An 18,369-nucleotide genomic window follows, 5' to 3' on the forward strand; every position below is an offset into this window, starting at 1 on the left:
GCTTTTTTTGGTTATAGCTTTCAGGAAGTTGATCTGTTTTCTAGGTCAGTTTTTGCTTATAGATTCCTTAAATTTTCTTATAATTTTTTTAGATATTTTAATATTTATTGATGTCGTATAGAGTCACTAACTTCTATTTGGTCAATTCTAATTTTCTTAGTTATTTTCTTGGGTAAGATTTTGTACTGTTTCCAAGGTATTAATTATTTTTTTATATTTTCTCCCTTAGTTCTCATTTCTTTTCTCGTTGCTTTCTCTACCACTGTCATTTGGCTTTTAAAATAATTTTTTAGTTCTTTTAAAAAAAAAAACCTGACTCTACTAGAAATTCTGGTTTGATTTTTGTCCAAGCAGTATTTTTCTTTGAGGCTTTGGATATTTTGCTGTCATTTTCTTGTGAAATTGTTCCTTGAGCTTCCCTGTCACCATTATAGCTCTTTATGGTGGGTTTCTTTTTCTGTTTGCTCATTCTACTGGCCTGCTTCATGATTTTGGACTTTATGGTTAGTGATGGGCTCTTTTCTCATCCAGCTTTGTATCTTTTGGTTTGTTTCTGATTGGTTCAGTAGATTGCTGTTGGACTCAGTCAGTGTTAGCCTGCTGGAAGGTTTAGGATGACAATGACTATTCAGGCTCTCCTTTGGTCTGGAACTAACTCCTTCCTTGCTTGTTTTCCTGAAGGCTTTTTCCTAGGTTAGAGATTAGAAACAAGTCCCTGGTATAATCCTGGGGTCAGAGCCATACCACTACTGTTTGCTTTTGAATTTGATTCTTGCTTATTACATAGCTTAGGGCTCACTAGTGATAGTTCCTCTTTGCCACCCAAAGTGCATATCATCCCATCAGTTATACTGGGACACAGAACTGCCAGATGAGACTTTTTCTTAAGGAAGGGTCCCCTAGAATCTCTTCCTGCACTACTGCTTCCTGCCCTGGTGTCCATCCTCAGCTCTCTTTCACTTGCTAGGTGCTGGAATATGCATAGAGCAGGCTTTCTACTCAGACCCTATTCCCAGTTTCCACAGACTTTTCTGTCTCCAAATCAGCCATGGGTCAAAGAATAACGCACTGTTTTTCGTGGGTTTCCCAATTAGAATTTGATCTGGTGTTTTCTGGTTCATTGTGGAAGAAGTTTTGTGGGAGAGCTAGGATGTACTTCTTGCTATTCTACCATCTTGACATCTTGACTCTGCTTCTGAAAAACCATTTCTCAATGTGAGGTGGTGAGCGTTTGCTTGAGTTGTATAGCCCCAGCACCCAGGATGTGTACGTAGTAAGGCTTACCTGACACACAGAATAGGCGTTTACGGCTTCTCAGACATTTGATTGCTGTGGTGCACTTAGAGTTGTTTTGTGGGTCCTTGCCCTTGCTTTTATTAGGTAATTCAGAGAATACCCTGCTTTCAGTGTTTCAAACTCCCCCATTGCCTATATAGGTGATGGGCCACATCAGCTCTTTGTCTAAAATCCTATGTAAGTTTGAGCTCTTGAGTAGCTTAGAGGCCTTGGATAAAATAATTGCTGTCTGCTTGTGGAGCTAAAGGTAATGAAGACTTCACATTTGCTCTTTCCCTTTGGCCTCTATTCTCTTCTGGTAACTGCCATCTCTCTTCTTTTGCCTTATATTTAGTATTTCTAAAGAAACTAAAAAGGTTTTAATTTTTTTAGATTCATTTTCATTTTCTGTTCCAAATTCTCTCCCTTGGGGGGTCCCCCCATACATTAAGAAAGAAGGAAGGTAGGTGGCACAGTGGGTAGAGCACCTGCCCTGGAGTCAGGAGAACCTGAGTTCAAATCCGACCTCAGACACATAATACTTCCTAGCTTAACCCCAATTGCCTCACCAAAAAAAAAAAAAAAAAAGGAAGGAAAATAAAACTCACTACATACACATATAAAACGTTTCTGGAATAGCAATCCCCTGTTCCCCTTGCCCTCCCCCAAAGAAAAAAAGGTGGGTGGTAGGAGAAAGAAATATAATATACTTCAGTCTGCACTTGAGTCCATCAGTTCTCTATCCAGAGGTAGAAAGTGTATTTCATCATGAATCTTTTGCAATTGTGGTTGGTCATTGTGTTTATCAGTTACTGAGTCTTTCAGGGTTGATTATCTTTACAGTATTGCTGTTACAGTATAAATTGTTCTGGCTCAGTGCATACAAATATCTTTCCAGGTTTTTCTGAAACCATCCCCATCATCATTTCTTACAGCACAGTAGTATTCCATCCCATTCCCATACCATAACTTGTTCAGGCATTTCGTAATTTATGTGTGTCTTCTTAGTTTCTGATTCTTTGCTGCTACCAAAAAAAAGCTGCTACATAAGACCTTTTCCTCTTGCTTTGGTCTCTTCAGGATGTAGACCTAGTAGCAGCATCTGTGGCCCAAAAATATATAGTTTAATAGCTCTTGGGACATTTTAACAAATTGTTTCTCGGAATAGTTAGGCTAGTTCACAGCTCCACTATTTATCACTTGGGGAATTACTTTTGTTTTTATAAATTGGGCTCAGATAAATTTGTCTCTGTTCCCCTGTATATTTTAGAAACAAGACCATCATCTGAGAAACCTGCTGCAAAGATTTTCTCCCCAGTTTCCTGCTTCTCATTTTGGCCACACTGGTGCTTTTTTTTTTGTGCAAAACTTTTTTAATGTAATCAAAATTAACCATTTTAAGGTCTGATCATGAATTCTTCTAGCCAAGATCTGAGAAGTAATTTCTTCCATGGTCTTCTATTTATACATAAATGTACCCATTATAAGCTTATTTTGCCCAACAATTTGAGCTGTTGGTCTATGCCTAGTTTCTGCCAAACTGCTTTCCAGTTTTCCCAGCAGTTTTTGCCACATAGTTTTTGGCTCAGTAGGTAAGGTCTTGGAATTTATTAAACACTAGGTTACTGTGCTTATTTCCTTGTATATATTGTATACCGTATCTTTCCCACTGTTTAATCACTCTTTCTTACACAGTGCCAAATTGTTTTGATGATTACAGTTTTGTAGTATAGTTTGAAATCTAGTACTACTCATCCCCCTTCCTTTTTTTAAAAAATTGATTCCTTTGATATTTTTGAAGTTTTGTTCCTTCATATAATCTTGTAATTTAAAAAAAAATTTTTTTAAAGGCAGTTGGGGTTAAGTGACTTGCCCAGGGTCACACAGCTAGTAAGTGACAAGTGTTTGTTCTGAGACTGGATTTGAACTCAGGTCCTCCTGACTTCAAGGCCAGTGCTCTATCCACTGCGCCACCTAGCTGCCCCAATCTTGTAATTTTTTTCTAGCTCTTTATGGCACTGAATAAATTAATTTAGGTAGTAATATTTTCATTTTGCTAGCTTGGCCTACCCATGAATAATTACTGTATCTCCACTTATTTAGATCTTTTTGTTTTGGCAAAGTAAATCTTTGTAATTTTTTTTTTTTGTAATTGTGTTGATAGAGTTCCTCTGAATTTCATGACAGGTAGACTCCCAAGTGTTTTATAGTTTCTTTAATTATTTTAAATGGAATTTCTTTTTCTGTCTCATTCTGATTTTGTTGGAATATGCAGAAATGCTGATGATCTATGTGGTTTTATTTTGTGCCCTACAACTTTGCTGAAGTTGTTTTGATTAATTTTTTAGGTGATTCTCTAGAATTCTTTAAGTAAAATATACGTGTAGACAGTGATAGTTTTGTTTCCTTACTGCCTATGCTTATTCCTCCAGCACAATATTGAATAGTAATGGTAATAATAGATATCTGTGATCCAGAACTGGTTAATGAGTGACAGAGCTGCCGATTGACACCCATTCCTGTTTCTAGTACTAGTTCAGATATCCCCTGGGATCTCTTTCTGCTTTGTTAACTGACTATCCTGGTTCCCTATCTGTTCTGGGCACTGGAAGGCTCCCTGTCCACTGCAGGTTTATGTTCTGAGTTAAAGGTTAGAACAGAGTTGCAGCTCTGCTCCTGGTCTCAGAGCCACAGTGCTAATTTCTGGAATTTCTTTTGTACTCCATGCTCAGGTTAAGGACCCCTGCATGTCCAGTGGAGGCAGCTTTTCTCTATCCTGGATATAGGTAGTGTGATAGACCTAGCAGATGGCACCTGTTCCTGCCCTCAGCTCTGTCTGGTTTAAGGGTCTTCTTTGATCTTTTCCAGGTATTCTATCTGGCTCTTTTCTTTCATTGGATTCTGGAATGTTTCTAGTGTCTCTGCTGTTATGTTTCTAGTGTCTCTACTGCTTCCACTGCTGTTAAATTTCTGGCCAGTCCTAACCCCAGTGTCCTCTGACTTCTTTCTATGTCTTCCTAAGCTGCATTGGGCTGGAAAAACGACCGACTTTTTCTTGGCTTTGCTAATTAGAGTTTGGTTCTAGGTGGTTGTGGAGGTGTGTTGGGAGAGTTAGGCAGAAATGTTTCCATTCCCTCTACCATCTTGACTCCTGATGAAAAAGGAGGTTTTAAAAAACCCGACAACATATGCTTCCACATTATTAGTCACATCAAGTATTTAATTCTAGGGTCCCATATTTCTGAAGAACCTTCATATCTGTAACCATTGGGGATCTAGATCTCTCCTTTCTCTATCAAAGACCTCCATACTTTCTTTTTTAGTACTTTTTCTGTGGGAATGTCTGTGACTATAGTACCTACTTAGCCAATTAATGTGAAAGAACAATTTTTTGATAGTGGAAGAAGTGGGGTAAAAACTATATATTAGTAAATACAGGAGTGATTAAGAACTTAAATCAAACTTATATCAAGGTTAGTTGAAGTTACAAAAGTGTCTGAATTACTTGACAGGCAATAATTTTAATATTGTTTCATTTTGTGACGGCAGTGATCATAGTTTTGTGATTTTACTGACACTGGGGTGCCTCAGAATGTCAGTCTGTGACCAGATGAATCAGAAACTATTTGTTCATAGCCTTTGACTGTTTCTGTATTTATGTATTGATGCAACTGGTGGCTCAATGAATAGAGCACTGGGCCTGAAGTCAGAAAGACCAGGGTTCAGGTGTGGCTTCAGACACTTCCTAGCTGTGACCCTGGGCAAGTCACTTAACTCTGCTTGACAGAAGGATCCCCTGGAGAAGAAAATAGTAAACCACTCCGATATCCTTGCCAAGAAAGCTTCATGGACAGTGTGGGGCACAGGATCATAAAGAATCAGACACAATTGAACAACAATATTTATATATTAGGAAATTGCTTTAGGTCATGTGCTTATGTGTACACACATGTATGTGTGTTTATGTTTGTTGTTTATGTGTCTTTGATACCAGATCTTTATCACAGAAATTTGGTACAAACGTTTCCCCTATTCAGTTGTTCCCCTTATTCTAGGTAGATTTTGTTTTGCAGAAGCCTTTCAGTTTTAAGTAATAAAAGTTGATTATTTTTTTGTAATAATTTAGGTCACATCTATTTAGAATTTATTTTGGAATATGATATAAGGTATTGATCTAAGACTAATTTTTGCTACACTGCTTTCTAGTCTAGCAAAAATTAGTCTTAGATCAACATCTTACCAGTTTTTCCCAGTTTTCCCAGAAGTGTCTTTTTTAATCAGATAGGGAATTCTTTCCCAAGTAATTTATGTTTTCTATTTTGTCTAACACTTTAATGAATTTCTGACAGGAATTCTTTGCTTAAGTTGAACTGATCTAACTTGTTCATTAAATTCAATTTCTGGTTTCCTTGCTTCGGTGCCTTGGTTTGTTCATGCTAGGCTTTAATGCCTGACGTGGCCTTTCCAAGCTAGATTATGACACCAAATTTTCACCCTATTAAAATGGTGGCTATTGTGTTTTAGTCCCATTCTCCCTTCTTTCTCAGAGTTCATTATTTGGCTAACCATCTTTCTCCTTTCATCTTCTCTACCCCTTCCTTATTTGTTTCAAATTATTTTATTTTGTCATTTTCTCTCGACTGTTTTGAGTACTTATTAGCTTTTTATTCAATTAGAAATTTCTCTGATGTAAGGAAATGCTAAATTAGCTCATGCTTTATTAACATTTAGATCTGCTTTGTTTTTGTTAAAGTGCCAAGGATGATATTGATCTTGAAGCCTTGGCTGCAGAAATAGAGGGAGCTGGTGCTGCCAAGGAACAAGAACCTCAGAAGTCAAAGGGTAAAAAGAAAAAGGATAAGAAGAAACAAGATTTTGAGTAAGCATGTACTTTTTTTAATGTAATTTCTGGTGTGTTTATATTTGATTCACTTATTAATGTAGCTTTTCAAAATTTGTTTTGGTTTCTAGTGAGGATGATATCATGAAAGAGCTTGAAGAGTTGTCTTTAGAAGCACAGGGAGTCAAGATTGACCGAGAAACTACTGCAGTAAAGGTGAAAGACTTGTTTATTCTTCTTGCCTACTCTAGTTGGCAAGTGCTTACTTCATGCCTCTAAATAGCTACAAGCCACTGAATAAAATTTACAATTATTATTTTAAGATAAATTTCACTAACTTGTGTTTATTTTTATTAGGAGACACAAACTGCTTTAAGCTAATTTATTTACATTACATATAATTATTAAAATTAATGAAGATTCGCTTACTTTAGTTCAGTATCTCAAATTCAGCAATTAAACTCACTGAGTTTTTGTCCTAAGTTACACATTCCCCTCCAGGTTCTTGAAATCAGGCATACTCATTAATTTATCACTCATTTATTTATTTAAATATTTAATTACCTAATCATTTATTTATTTATTGGATATATTTCTTGGTGGATAGGCCTTTCAGTCCATGCCTTCTTACATATTTTGAAGAAACTTGTGTATGGCTTTTCACATGGGACAAATTTTATTACATATCTATTCATCTGTCTGTTTCACAATATCAGTGTGGAAAAGGATACCAGAAATCTTTGTAAGACTTTTAAGTTATGGAGAACATACAACTTTCCAAATCAGTCTGTTTTATTTTGGGGCAAATATGACTTAATATATACCTTCTACCTCTTTGCAACTTATTCTTAAAGTTCATCTGTTCTTTTGTGTAGGAATGATCAGTTTAGTCTCTCTTCTATAGTGCAGCCTTTTAAACACTTGATGACAATTATGATGTCCCCAAATATCACCAGTTTCTTCAGTAGTTCTTCTATGGCATATTTTACAGTGTCCTCCCCTTCCTAGGTATACTCTTGGTTGTGCTCCAGTTTGTGAAATATTCGTCCAAAAAGTCCTTAGAAGTAAACATGATACTCTGTCTAGATTAGATGGGAGTTTTTAAACTTTTTGATGTTATGTTTGGGAATTGAGTGATTGAGCCCAACTACTATTAATTGATCAGAGTGGGGAGAAGTGGTAGTTTAAGATTTTAGTGCTATTCAACATTTTAATCAGTAATTCAGACAAAGGCAGATTTGGAAAACATCAGTTTACAGATGACTCAAATCTGACTATAGCTAACATGTTAGATGACAGTCACATAATCCAACCCATAATTGGACAGGAATCCTCTCTACAATATTGCCAGAAAATGGATAACCACCCTCTGCACTACACAGATTCCCTTTTGGAGGTCTGGTGAAACCTTTGGACTCTTTCTTAGTATAAAAATTTTAAATGCATTGAATACATTTGCAGAGTTGACCTCAACTTGGTTCTCTCCAGTTGGACCACTTATGAAATTAATTGTTTTGGGTTTTTTGTTTATAAGCATTTTTTTGGGGAAAAAACCCCCAACAACTTGATAATGTGAAACACTAAATATTTATATTAAAATTTGGATTACCAAGGAAACCAATTACTTTGGCATAGTTATCAAAATATTTTTTAAAACCAAGGTCACAGATAATAAGTAAATAACTACTGATCTAGGTATGGTTTGGCCAGCACGTTCTGCACATTTTGCATTTTACTAATGCAGTGAGGCTAAAACCTTACTAAGATGTTGTTAACTTTTTTTTCCTTCACTAAAATCCCCAGATCTTTTTCGTCATTTGTTTCTGTAAGATTTTGAGTTTGAAATTTTTCTCACTTTTCTCCTCCCTCCCCACAACAGCAAGTAATCTGATACAGGTTATACATGTACAATCATGTTAAACATATTTCTGTGTTTGTCATGATCCCCAAATCTTTTTCACATGAACTAGCCAAATCTCCCCCAAAATCTGCTTGTTGTAAATTGATTTCTTATACTCAAATTAGGATTTAAAGTACATTGTTCTTGCATTTTGAGGTCCTAATTCCAGCCTATGTGTTAAGTTTTTAAGAAAAACTTTATCGGGTAGAACTTACCCCAATTATATAAAAAAGACAAGACATTTTTCTTGAACATAAACCATGATTTAAAAAGGCAGCCAACTGGGGAAATTCCCAGCAGAAGCATGTTTAAAGAATAGGTCCAGACAGTTTGTGAGACGATGAAAATAGTAAATCAACACTAAAAAAATTTAGGGTTTCACTAATGATTAATTAAAGATAAAAGATATATGATCATTGTTGCACTGATATGTGAGAATAGAGACAGAATAGACTTATTCTGCTTGCCATAAAAGGATAGGAGTAGGATGGTAGAAACACTGTTTAGAGACTGATTGGCTTGATTTGAAGAAAAGTTTCTGAGCAAAACTTTCTATAGTTTGAATTGGCTGTCTTATGAATGCATGACTTCTCCAGTAATGGTGGTCATTGGTACAAAGTCTGGTTATCCATTTTCTGGCGATATTGTAGAGGGGATTCCTATCCAATTATGGGTTGGATTACGGGGCTGTCATCTAACATGTTAGCTGTTGTCAGATTTGAGTCATCTGTAAATTGATGTTTTCCGAGTCTGCCTTTGTCTGAATTACTGATTAAAATGTCGAATTGCACTAAAATCTAAAACTCCCGCTCCCCCCCCCACTCTGATCTATTATAGTAGTTGAGCTCAGTCACTGAATTCCCCAATCTTGCTAACTGTACTGTGTTCCAGCTTTTATTTTCATCTTGTCCAGAAATATAGCATGAGAAACTTGAAGTGTGTTAACTGAAATCCTAGAGGGTTGTATTTACAAAATTCCTTTCTTTTACCAATCAAATAAATTCTTGTCAAAAAAGGAAATATATTTGGTCTGGGTTTTATATGACTTGCTCTTAATGAAGCCATTCTGGATCTTCATGATGACTGCACTCCATTCCTTTAATAATGTATTCTAGAACTATTCAGAGTCATGCCATTAGCTTATATTTTATAGAATTCACACACTCTTTTTTTTGTTGTTGTTGTTTGCCCTTCAGTCTTTTTTTTTAATGATAGTTTAATTTGTCCCCAAATGACATGTAAAGATAATTTTTAACATTGATTTTTTAAACATTTTGAGTTCCAAAATTCTCTTACTCTCTCTCCCCTCCCTGAGATGGTAAGCACTTTGATAATGGTTTTACATGTGCAATTAAGCAAAACATTTCCATATTAGTCATGTTGTTAAAGAAGACAGACTAGAAAAGAAAGTGAAAAATAATATACTTAAATCTGCATTCAGACTCCATCAGTTCTTTCTCTGGTTGTCGATAGCATTTTTCATTGCCAGACCTTTGAAATTGTCTTAGATGATTGTGTTGCTGAGAATAGCTAGGTCATTCACAGTTGATCATTGTACAATATTGCTGTTACTGTGTACGATGTTATTCCTGGTTCTGTTCACTTCACTTTGCATCAGTTTGTGTCAATCCAGGCTTTTCTGAAATCATCCTGCTTATCATTTCATATAGCACAATAGTATTGCATTACAGTCATATACCAAAGATGATCAGCTGTGAATGACTTGTCTTGGATCACTGCATTGCTCTGAAGGACTTGTGATGAAAAATGCTATCCATCCCTGGAGAAAGAACTGATGGTGTTTGAATACAGATTGAAGCACGCTTTTTTTTTACTTTGATTTATCAACAATCACTTCCATATACTTATGAGTTAAAAATTTTTCTCCACCTTCCTCCCTACCACCCCTCCCCACCACCCCTCCCCAAGATGGCGCACAATCTGATATAGGCTATACATATACATGCCTATTAAACATATTTTCACATTAATGATGTTGTAAGTAAAAATTAGAACCAGTAGGAGGAAGCACCAGAAAGAGGAAACAAAACTCAACAGAAAAGAAAAAAATAGCAGTTCAACTTCCATAGTTCTTTCTTTGGATGTGGATGGCATTTTCCATCACGAGGCCTCTGGAGATGTCTTAGACCCTTGTATTGCTGGGAAGGGTTAAGTTTATCAATATTAGTCATTGCACAACGTGGCTGTTATTGTGTACAAAGTCCTCTTGGATCTGCTCACTTCACTCAGCGTCAGACCACACAAGTCTTTCCAGGTTTTTCTGAAGTCAGCCTGTTCGTCGTTTTTTATAGCACAATAGTATTCCATTACATTCATATACCACAACTTGCTCAGCTATTCCCCAGTTGATGGGCATCCTCTCAATTTCCAGTTCTTTGCCACCACAAAAAGAGCTGCTGTAAATAGTTTTGCACAGATACAGTTATCCCTTCCACATCATGGAGGTTAGCCCCAGGGATCTGGAAAATCCATATAAAAATTTTTGGTCCTTCTCTCATAACCAGAGAAGAAGTCTGAATTTTCTTTTTCTTTTATGGCATGTGTACAGTACCTTTTTGTAAAATTTGTGTTGATATTATACAATACTATATGTATATTTTATGCATTTCGGAGTTTCTGAGTTTTTTCTGTGTTGTCTGCTGGCCTTCATGTATAGCCTGTGGCTTCCTCAAAACTCTCCCAAAATTCCCATTTAATTTCTTACCTTGACTCACTATATATCAAAGCTGCAATGGAGAAAGTTGCAGTGTGGGATAACTGTAGTTTCTTTTTCATTCATTCATTCATTTATTTATTTTATCTCTTTGGGATATAGACCTAGTAGTGATATTGCTGAGTACACATAGTTTTATAGCCTTTTGGGCATAGTTTTAAATTGCTCCCCAGAATAGTTGGATCAGTTCTCAACTTCACCAACTGCATTATTGTCCCAATTTTCCCACATCCCCTCCAACACTGATAATTTTTCTTTTCTGTCATGTTAGCAAACTGATAAGTGAGAGATGATACCTCAGAGTTGTTTTAATTTGCATTTCTCTAATCAATAACGATTTAGAGGATTTTTTCATATGACTATGGAGAGCTTTGCTTTCTTCTTCTGAAAACTACCTGTTTTTATAAAACTTTGACCATTTAATTCATTTGTGGAATGATTTGTGTTCACATAAATTTGGCTCAGATCTCTGTGTGAGAAGTGGAGACCTTTGTCAGAGAAACTTGCTATAAAAAATTGTTTACCAGCTTTCTGCTTTCTTTCTAATCTTGGTTGCATTGGTTGCGCTTGTGCAAAACCTTTTTAATGTAATATAATCAGAATCATCCATTTTACATCTCATAATGCCCTCTATCTTTTGTTTGCTTACACATTTTTCCTTTCCATAGATCTGACAGGTAAACCATTCCTTGCCCTAATTTTTTTCTTGTTATTTCCAAGTTATGTGCCCATTTTGACCTTATCTTGTTATACAGTATAAGATGCTGATCTATACCTAGTTTCTGCCAAACTGTTTTCCAGTTTTCCCAGTAGCTTTTGTCAAATAGTGAGTTCTTGTCCCAAAAGTTTGGGTCTTTGGGTTTATCAAACAATAGATTATTATGGTCATTTACTACTATGCATTGTGTACTTATTCTATTCCACTGATTCACTACTTTATTTCTGGGTTAGTACCAGATTGTTTTGGTGATTACTGTTTTATGATCCAGTTTGAGATCTACTACAGCTAGGCTACCTTCCTTCACATTTATTTTCATTATTTCCCTTGATATTCTTGACCCTTCTTCAGTCTTGATGTGTCATTCACACTCTACAAGATTTTACAAAGGACACTGTTAGTCATTCAACAATCACTTCTTCTAGCTAGCTCTTTCAATAACCCTGGGTATAGTTTTTCTGGGCCAGGCGATTTGAACTCATTATGGCTAATTAAGTTTTCTCTTGCTTTGTCTTTCTTGGATTTCAGTTGTCTTTAATGCATTTTAGTTCTGTAGTACCCAGTCTGCAAATTGTTGTTTTGTAAAAAGAAAAAGAAAGGAAAAAAAATTTTTCTGAATTTTTCAGACAAAAAAGAGATGAAAATTTTCAAAAGTAGAATAGAGAAAAGAGAATTATATATAAAACTATGAATTTATTATATTCAACTTGCTTTTTACAAAGAAGTAAATTAAATTCATTATGTAATTTTCAGAGTTGCCCTTCTTGTCTGTTATTTTTTTTTTAAACTTATATTCTCTTTGCATTTAAGCAAATCTTTCAGTGACCCAGTTTGCTTTTTTTTGGGTGGGTGGGGGGGGTTCTGGTGCATTGTGCAACATTAGAGCTAGCTTCCCTCTCCAAGTCTTGATGAAAAAAGCATGTTCCTTGTAAGAAATGAATGTAGTTAAATGAAACAGATCTAGTTTGCCATGTGTAAAAATTATGTCTCATTCTTGTACCTTGAGTCCAAAGTTATTTTCTTTATATCATCATAACTCTCTTAAGTTGTTTTCCTGGTTTATTCACTTCACTTTGCATCAGATTATACAAATCTTCTCCTGTCAAGTCAGTAAACATTTAAGCACTTACTAAGTGCTAAGCACTGAGGACACAAAGAAAGAAAAAACAGGTGTTCTTCTCAGAGAGCTCACACTCTGAAACTGCTTCTGTTGTTATTTCTCACGTTCTCTATGAGAGAAAAAAACACAGAAGTAAAATGATCTTTGTGTACATGCACTTTTCTTTTAAAAAAAAGTCTTTTCCCTTCAAACAAATGTTCTTAACTTTTTTGTGTGTTGTGTACCTCTTTGGCAATCTGATGAAACCTGTGGACTCTTGAAAATAATGTTTTTAAATGTGTAAAATACATAGTATTATAATGGAAACAAATTATGTTGAGATACCTTTAAAAATATTTTTATAAACCAAATTTGTGGACTCCAGGTTAAGAATCCCCCTACCTTAGAACTAAAGTGATATGTGATTAGTTGAAGATCATAAAATTTTATTAATTAAAACTTGTTGCTTATAAAATTACTATGCTTGTTAGTTTTATAAATGTGAAAATTCAGGTAGGGCTTTTCCTTTTTTGTACGGTGGTCAGTTTCTGGGGAGAAACCAAACAAAATCTTTAGGGTATATATGGTTGTATTTCTTTTGCTTGTTGTATTTTGTTTTCTTGGCCTTTATAGGAATTCCCCCTACGGGAAGCAGATAAACCTGACCTGTTGATGGTGGTAGCTCTCGTCAAGCTCTTCTGAGAGTTGTATTGTTCCTGGAATTGAGTCTGGCTACTTGGTGCTCATTTGAAGACATTATTCATAGATCCATGTTTCATTTACTTCCATTCAAAAAGGAATTTGGCATGAAAATTATTTCAGTATTACTGGTAGCCTTGCCTTGTAGTGTATGTTTTAGGTTGTTGTTTTAAGATAATCACTGATGTGCTAATCTACTAATTTCTAGGCAGCAGAAAACAATGAAGAATTCAGTGCTTCTAAGCAAGAAAGAAAAAAGAAAGGGCAGAAGGGCAAAAAACAAAGTTTGGATGATGATAGTGAAGAAGCAGAGGAGAAAGAGTCAAAATCAAGAAAGACCTCCAGAACAAAAATAGAACCGCTTTCTGGAAGTGAAGATGATAATTTTGATAAACTTTCTAAGAAAGATAAAGGAAAAACTCAGAAATCAAATAAAAAAGCAGATGGTTCAGAAGAGGATGAAGAGAATATTAAAAAAGGTAAAGCCTGGACCAGAGCAGATTCATCATGTGGGAGTGGTGATGACTCTGATGATTTCTCTCAGTCTAGAAAAGCACAGAAAAGGAATCAAAAAACCAAATCAGCTCTTCATGTTGAAAGTGGGAATGAAGATGATGACTCTTCTTTCAAAATAAAAACAGTGGCACAAAAGAAAGCAGAAAAAAAAGAGCGAGAACGAAAAAAGAGAGATGAAGAAAAGGCAAAATTGAGAAAATTGAAAGAAAAAGAAGAGTCTGAAAGTGGTAAAAAAGAACAAACAAAGCAGAAAGAAACTCAGAAGAAACCAGAGGAAGATGCTTTAAAATCCAGAGTGGATCTTGATGCTAGAGCAGCTCCTACCTCAGAAGAAAAGGGAGATACTCTCACAACTACAGAAGGTTGGTGATTTTAGGAAAGAAAGAAAAGTACAGTTGGTATTTTGTGTGTATTTCATACAGATTTTGATTTTACTAGTAATTTATATACACAGATAATTCTCTGGTTGGACCAGTTATTTGCAAATAGCCTTAAAAATTTTTTTTTCTTTAACAGGAAACCCTCATTCTTGGTTTGTTCTGTTGAGTATTTGGTTGTATATTGATGATTGTTTAAAGTGTCTAATCTTGAGTTTATAGATTTATCTAATGGTCACTTAAGTTTATTATTGGGAGCATAAGCTAAAAAATGTGCTGCTTCTTTTGGTAATTATATTTTATTTTTTTCACCTAGCAAGCATTTTTTTCTTCCTACCTTTCCCCCACACTGGAAAAGAAAAAAAAAGCCTCGTAACAAATGTTCATAGTGAACAATTCCTATATTGTCTGTGTCCAAAAAGGTGAATCTCATGATGTTATTTTAGTGTAAATTATTCTCATGGTTCTGTTTGTTTCACTCTGCATCAGTTCATACAGGTCTTTAGTTTCTCTGAAACTCTCATTATTTTTCCAGCACAGTCATTATATCCATATGCCACAATTTGTTAAGCTGTCCCTCCTCCAGTTTCTAGTTCTTTGCCACTACAAAAGAGCTGCTGGGTTTTCATATATCTAGGATCTTTTTTTTCCCCCCCATCTTTTTAGGGTTGGGACTATATAGTTATAGGGTATAGGCTGGTAATATGGCAAGGTCACGGGATAAGCACAGGTGAGTAACTTTTTGGGCATCATTTCATATTGCTTTATATAACAGCTATAGCAGTTCATAGCTCTGCCACTGGGTCTGTTTTCTTGTAATCCCTTCAATATTTGCCTTTTTTTTTTCTCCAGAATTTGTCCATATCAGATGTGAGGTAGAACCTCAGAATTGTTTTAATTTGCATTCCTCTAATTATCAGTGGGAACATTTTTTTATCTGTCCATAGATAGCTTGTTTTTTGTTTTTTGTTTTTTTACTTTGAGAATTTCCTGTTTGTTATCTTTTGACCTTTTATTTGGTAAGTGCTTTGAGATTTATAAAACACTTTCCCCACACCAATCTGTAAGGTAGGTATGGTGAGGATTATTAGCATTTCTATTTTACAGATGAGGAATGGAGGCTCAGTGAGGTTGTAACTTCCTTAGACTCAAACAGCTGGGAAAGTCCCCTGAGCGGGAAATTCAGAGGAGAATATAGGCTTTTTGATGCTCTTCTAGGGAGCCAACTTAGAAGCACATGCTCTTCCCTCCCCGGAAACCCCAAGTCGTCGTCCCCCTCCCCCTCCCATTCTCTCTCTCAATAATACTTTATGCTATCTACTGATAGTTTTAAAGTTTTTAAAATCTAAAAAAAATTTATGACCATTAGGTATAAATTATCGTTACATTCTTAATGACATTAAAACCATAATATTGAATATTGCTGTAACTAAATTTGACTTAGTAACAGTTTAAGCCAATTTCAGTGTGCAAAATATCACAACTTTTCATTCATTCTGAGTCTCCATTAGGATTCTTTGTATATTGGTTCTTTTCTAATTAACTTTTCCTTTTGTATGATTGTTGTTGGTGCATACTCTGTTTTTATTTTTGCTTTATTGCTTTGCCTTATTTCACAAAGAAGTTTGCTGATTTCTTTACCATATATTTCTCAGTCTTAATTTGATTGTATGTCATTACATGAATGTTCCACAATTTAGTCTTCTGTTTTTGGCCATTTAGGTTTCTCCTGAATATTTTTTGTTTGTTTTTTGGCATTTATAAAATAAGCTGCTTTGAAAAAATTTTGAACAGATAGCTTATTTAAAAATAAAATATTCAGAGTTTATTTCCAAAAATTATTTTTTTCACTTTGACTGGGTAGTACATTAAATGTTGAAGGGAAAACAGTGAATGTGTGCTATAAATTTACATATTTGAAGGCAACTAATTTTATTTTCACTAGTAAACAAGAAAGGCATTTGGAATTTATGTTTAGAGTTTCTGTTGGAATTAACAGCTCTTTTTCTCTTTTCTGTTAGCTGATGATAATGAAAGTGACAAAAAGAAGAAAGATAAGAAAAAAAAAAGAAAGGAGAAAAGGAGGAGAAAGAAAAGAAAAAAGGTCCTAGCAAAGCCACTGTTAAAGCTATGCAGGAAGCCCTTGCTAAGCTTAAAGAAGAAGAAGAAAGACAGAAGAGAGAAGAGGAGGAACGCATCCGACGACTTGAAGAGTTAGAAGCCAAGCGTAAGGAAGAGGTGTGTGTAGTCACTTAAGTCTTGTTTCTTTAACTCTTAGTGAAGTAATTAATTTGGATTTTATATGATTTCTTAATACCTATTTTTCTTACTCAAAGAACATCTCTTAAATTTATACTGTCTTTAAAGATTTTATGACAATTTTCATAGTTGACTTAATGACTTAAAACTTCATGGCTGATACAATCAAGAAATATGTCCTGTCTCCCCTCCTCTGTGGAAGTTAACATAAAAAGTGTTTATATTAAAGCAAATGGTTGCCATTTGATAGTTTTTTCACATTTTAAAATCTTTGCTTATGAATATTTATGTGTGTGCTTTAAAATAGTTTAGTTCAGAATGTTTTCACATGTTATTAGGTCACTCCTGTGAGAAGGACCACACTGGATTTGCAGTCAGAAAATGGGTTTAACCATGACTCATAGAAATCTAATACACTGGATAGAAAGCAGGACTTGTGTTTAGGAAAGCCCAATTCCACCTTTCTACATCCTTAGCAACACACTCTCTCTCTGTCTCTCTCTCTCTCTCTCTCCCCCTCCCTCTCCCTCCCTCCCTCTCTCTCTCTCTCTCTCTCCTCTCTCTCTCTCTCTCTCACACACACACACACACACTATAATCTCAAAGTCTCTCTTGCCATGTGTTTTATGGGGCTTAGCATGTTTGTTGTGAGACTCAAATGAGATGTTGTGTGAAAAGCGATTTTCAGAATTTAAAGGCTGTCTATAAAATGCTAGTCATAGAAGTTGTTTAGTGCTGATGGTGATCCTATGGAATAACTTTGCCTCTTGGATCTTTGGTTCCTTCATCTGTAAAATGAGAAGGTTGGGTTAGCTCTGTCATGCTGAGTTTAAACTATTTCTGGTTTATACCAGTATGTTTTGACTATGTTTAAATATGATTTAATGGCAGATTCTTATGCTTTCATAGGACATTTAGAACTGGGAAGGATCTTAGAGGTAATCTTACCCAACTTTCAACATTTTGCCAATGAGAAAAGAGGACCTCTTGTTGAGTGACCTGACAACTCTATGATCAGTGTTATCCAGGATGGAAGCACAGAGTTTTCTGATTTTAGACCAGGATTCTTTTATTATTTTTTTGATATCTATACTTCTCTTGCATCATTTGTTGTAGGAACGATTAGAGCAAGAAAAGAGAGAAAGAAGGAAGCAAAAAGAAAAAGAAAGAAAAGAACGATTGAAAAAGGAAGGCAAGCTTTTAACGAAATCCCAGAGAGAAGCCAGAGCTAGAGCTGAGGCTACTCTTAAACTTCTCCAAGCTCAGGGTAAGTAATAGCATACACCCAGCTCAGCTGGTGAATCCTGCGAAGATGTTTAGATGTGGTTTGGGGTTTGAAAAAGATAATGTTCCTGAAAACACTTTGAAAAATTCCAAACACTAAAAAAGTAATGATGGTGGTAGTCATGTTATTCCTTTGAATAACACTTCTATTCCAGACTACTATCCAAAAAATGATTAGATGTCAAAAGTATTACGAAGCTGAATTGATGATTGAAAGCAAACAAAGTATTAAATTTCTCATTGAGTTCCTATTCCCTTCATTTACCAAGTATTTCATTAAGAATATATCTTTACACTATCCTGTTCTGTGCTATGGAGGATATGGTGGAACAAAATACAGTTGCTATCTTGAAGGAGCTTACAAGGTTACTTTTGGAAGGTAAAATATACTAAAATGGCATACTAGAGAATTTTTTTTCAATTCAGCGTTTTATTAAGTGCCTGCAGTGTTTAGACTGTTGTTAATTTCCAGGTGTATCAGATTTATCTGAGATGATCCTTATCCTTTTGTAAGGAATACAACATATAGAACCCTAAATTGCACAGAATGACATCGGTGTACTATAGAATTGCCAAACAGTATGCTGTGTGAGGCAAGGGAAAGGTCTTCTACCAAGACATGTAGGAAGCAGGCAAGGTTTCATCATGGAGTGAAGAATATGTTTTAC

At 35.3% G+C, this 18,369-nt stretch overlaps 1 protein-coding gene across 1 annotated transcript in view; it reads left to right on the plus strand.

The window, feature by feature from the left end:
- EIF5B (eukaryotic translation initiation factor 5B) overlaps positions 1-18,369 on the plus strand; it is a 79,141-nt gene that overhangs the window by 24,843 nt on the left and 35,929 nt on the right. Inside the window, 6 exon segments of the mRNA XM_020992848.2 lie at positions 6,029-6,154; positions 6,247-6,331; positions 13,474-14,143; positions 16,180-16,217; positions 16,220-16,396; positions 17,534-17,684. Of these exon segments, the coding sequence (XP_020848507.1) occupies positions 6,029-6,154; positions 6,247-6,331; positions 13,474-14,143; positions 16,180-16,217; positions 16,220-16,396; positions 17,534-17,684 (1,247 nt within the window).

The sequence above is a fragment of the Phascolarctos cinereus genome, unplaced genomic scaffold (assembly GCF_003287225.1).
Source record: "Phascolarctos cinereus isolate Bilbo 61053 unplaced genomic scaffold, phaCin_HiC Scaffold_726;HRSCAF=1367, whole genome shotgun sequence".
NCBI lineage: Eukaryota > Metazoa > Chordata > Mammalia > Diprotodontia > Phascolarctidae > Phascolarctos > Phascolarctos cinereus.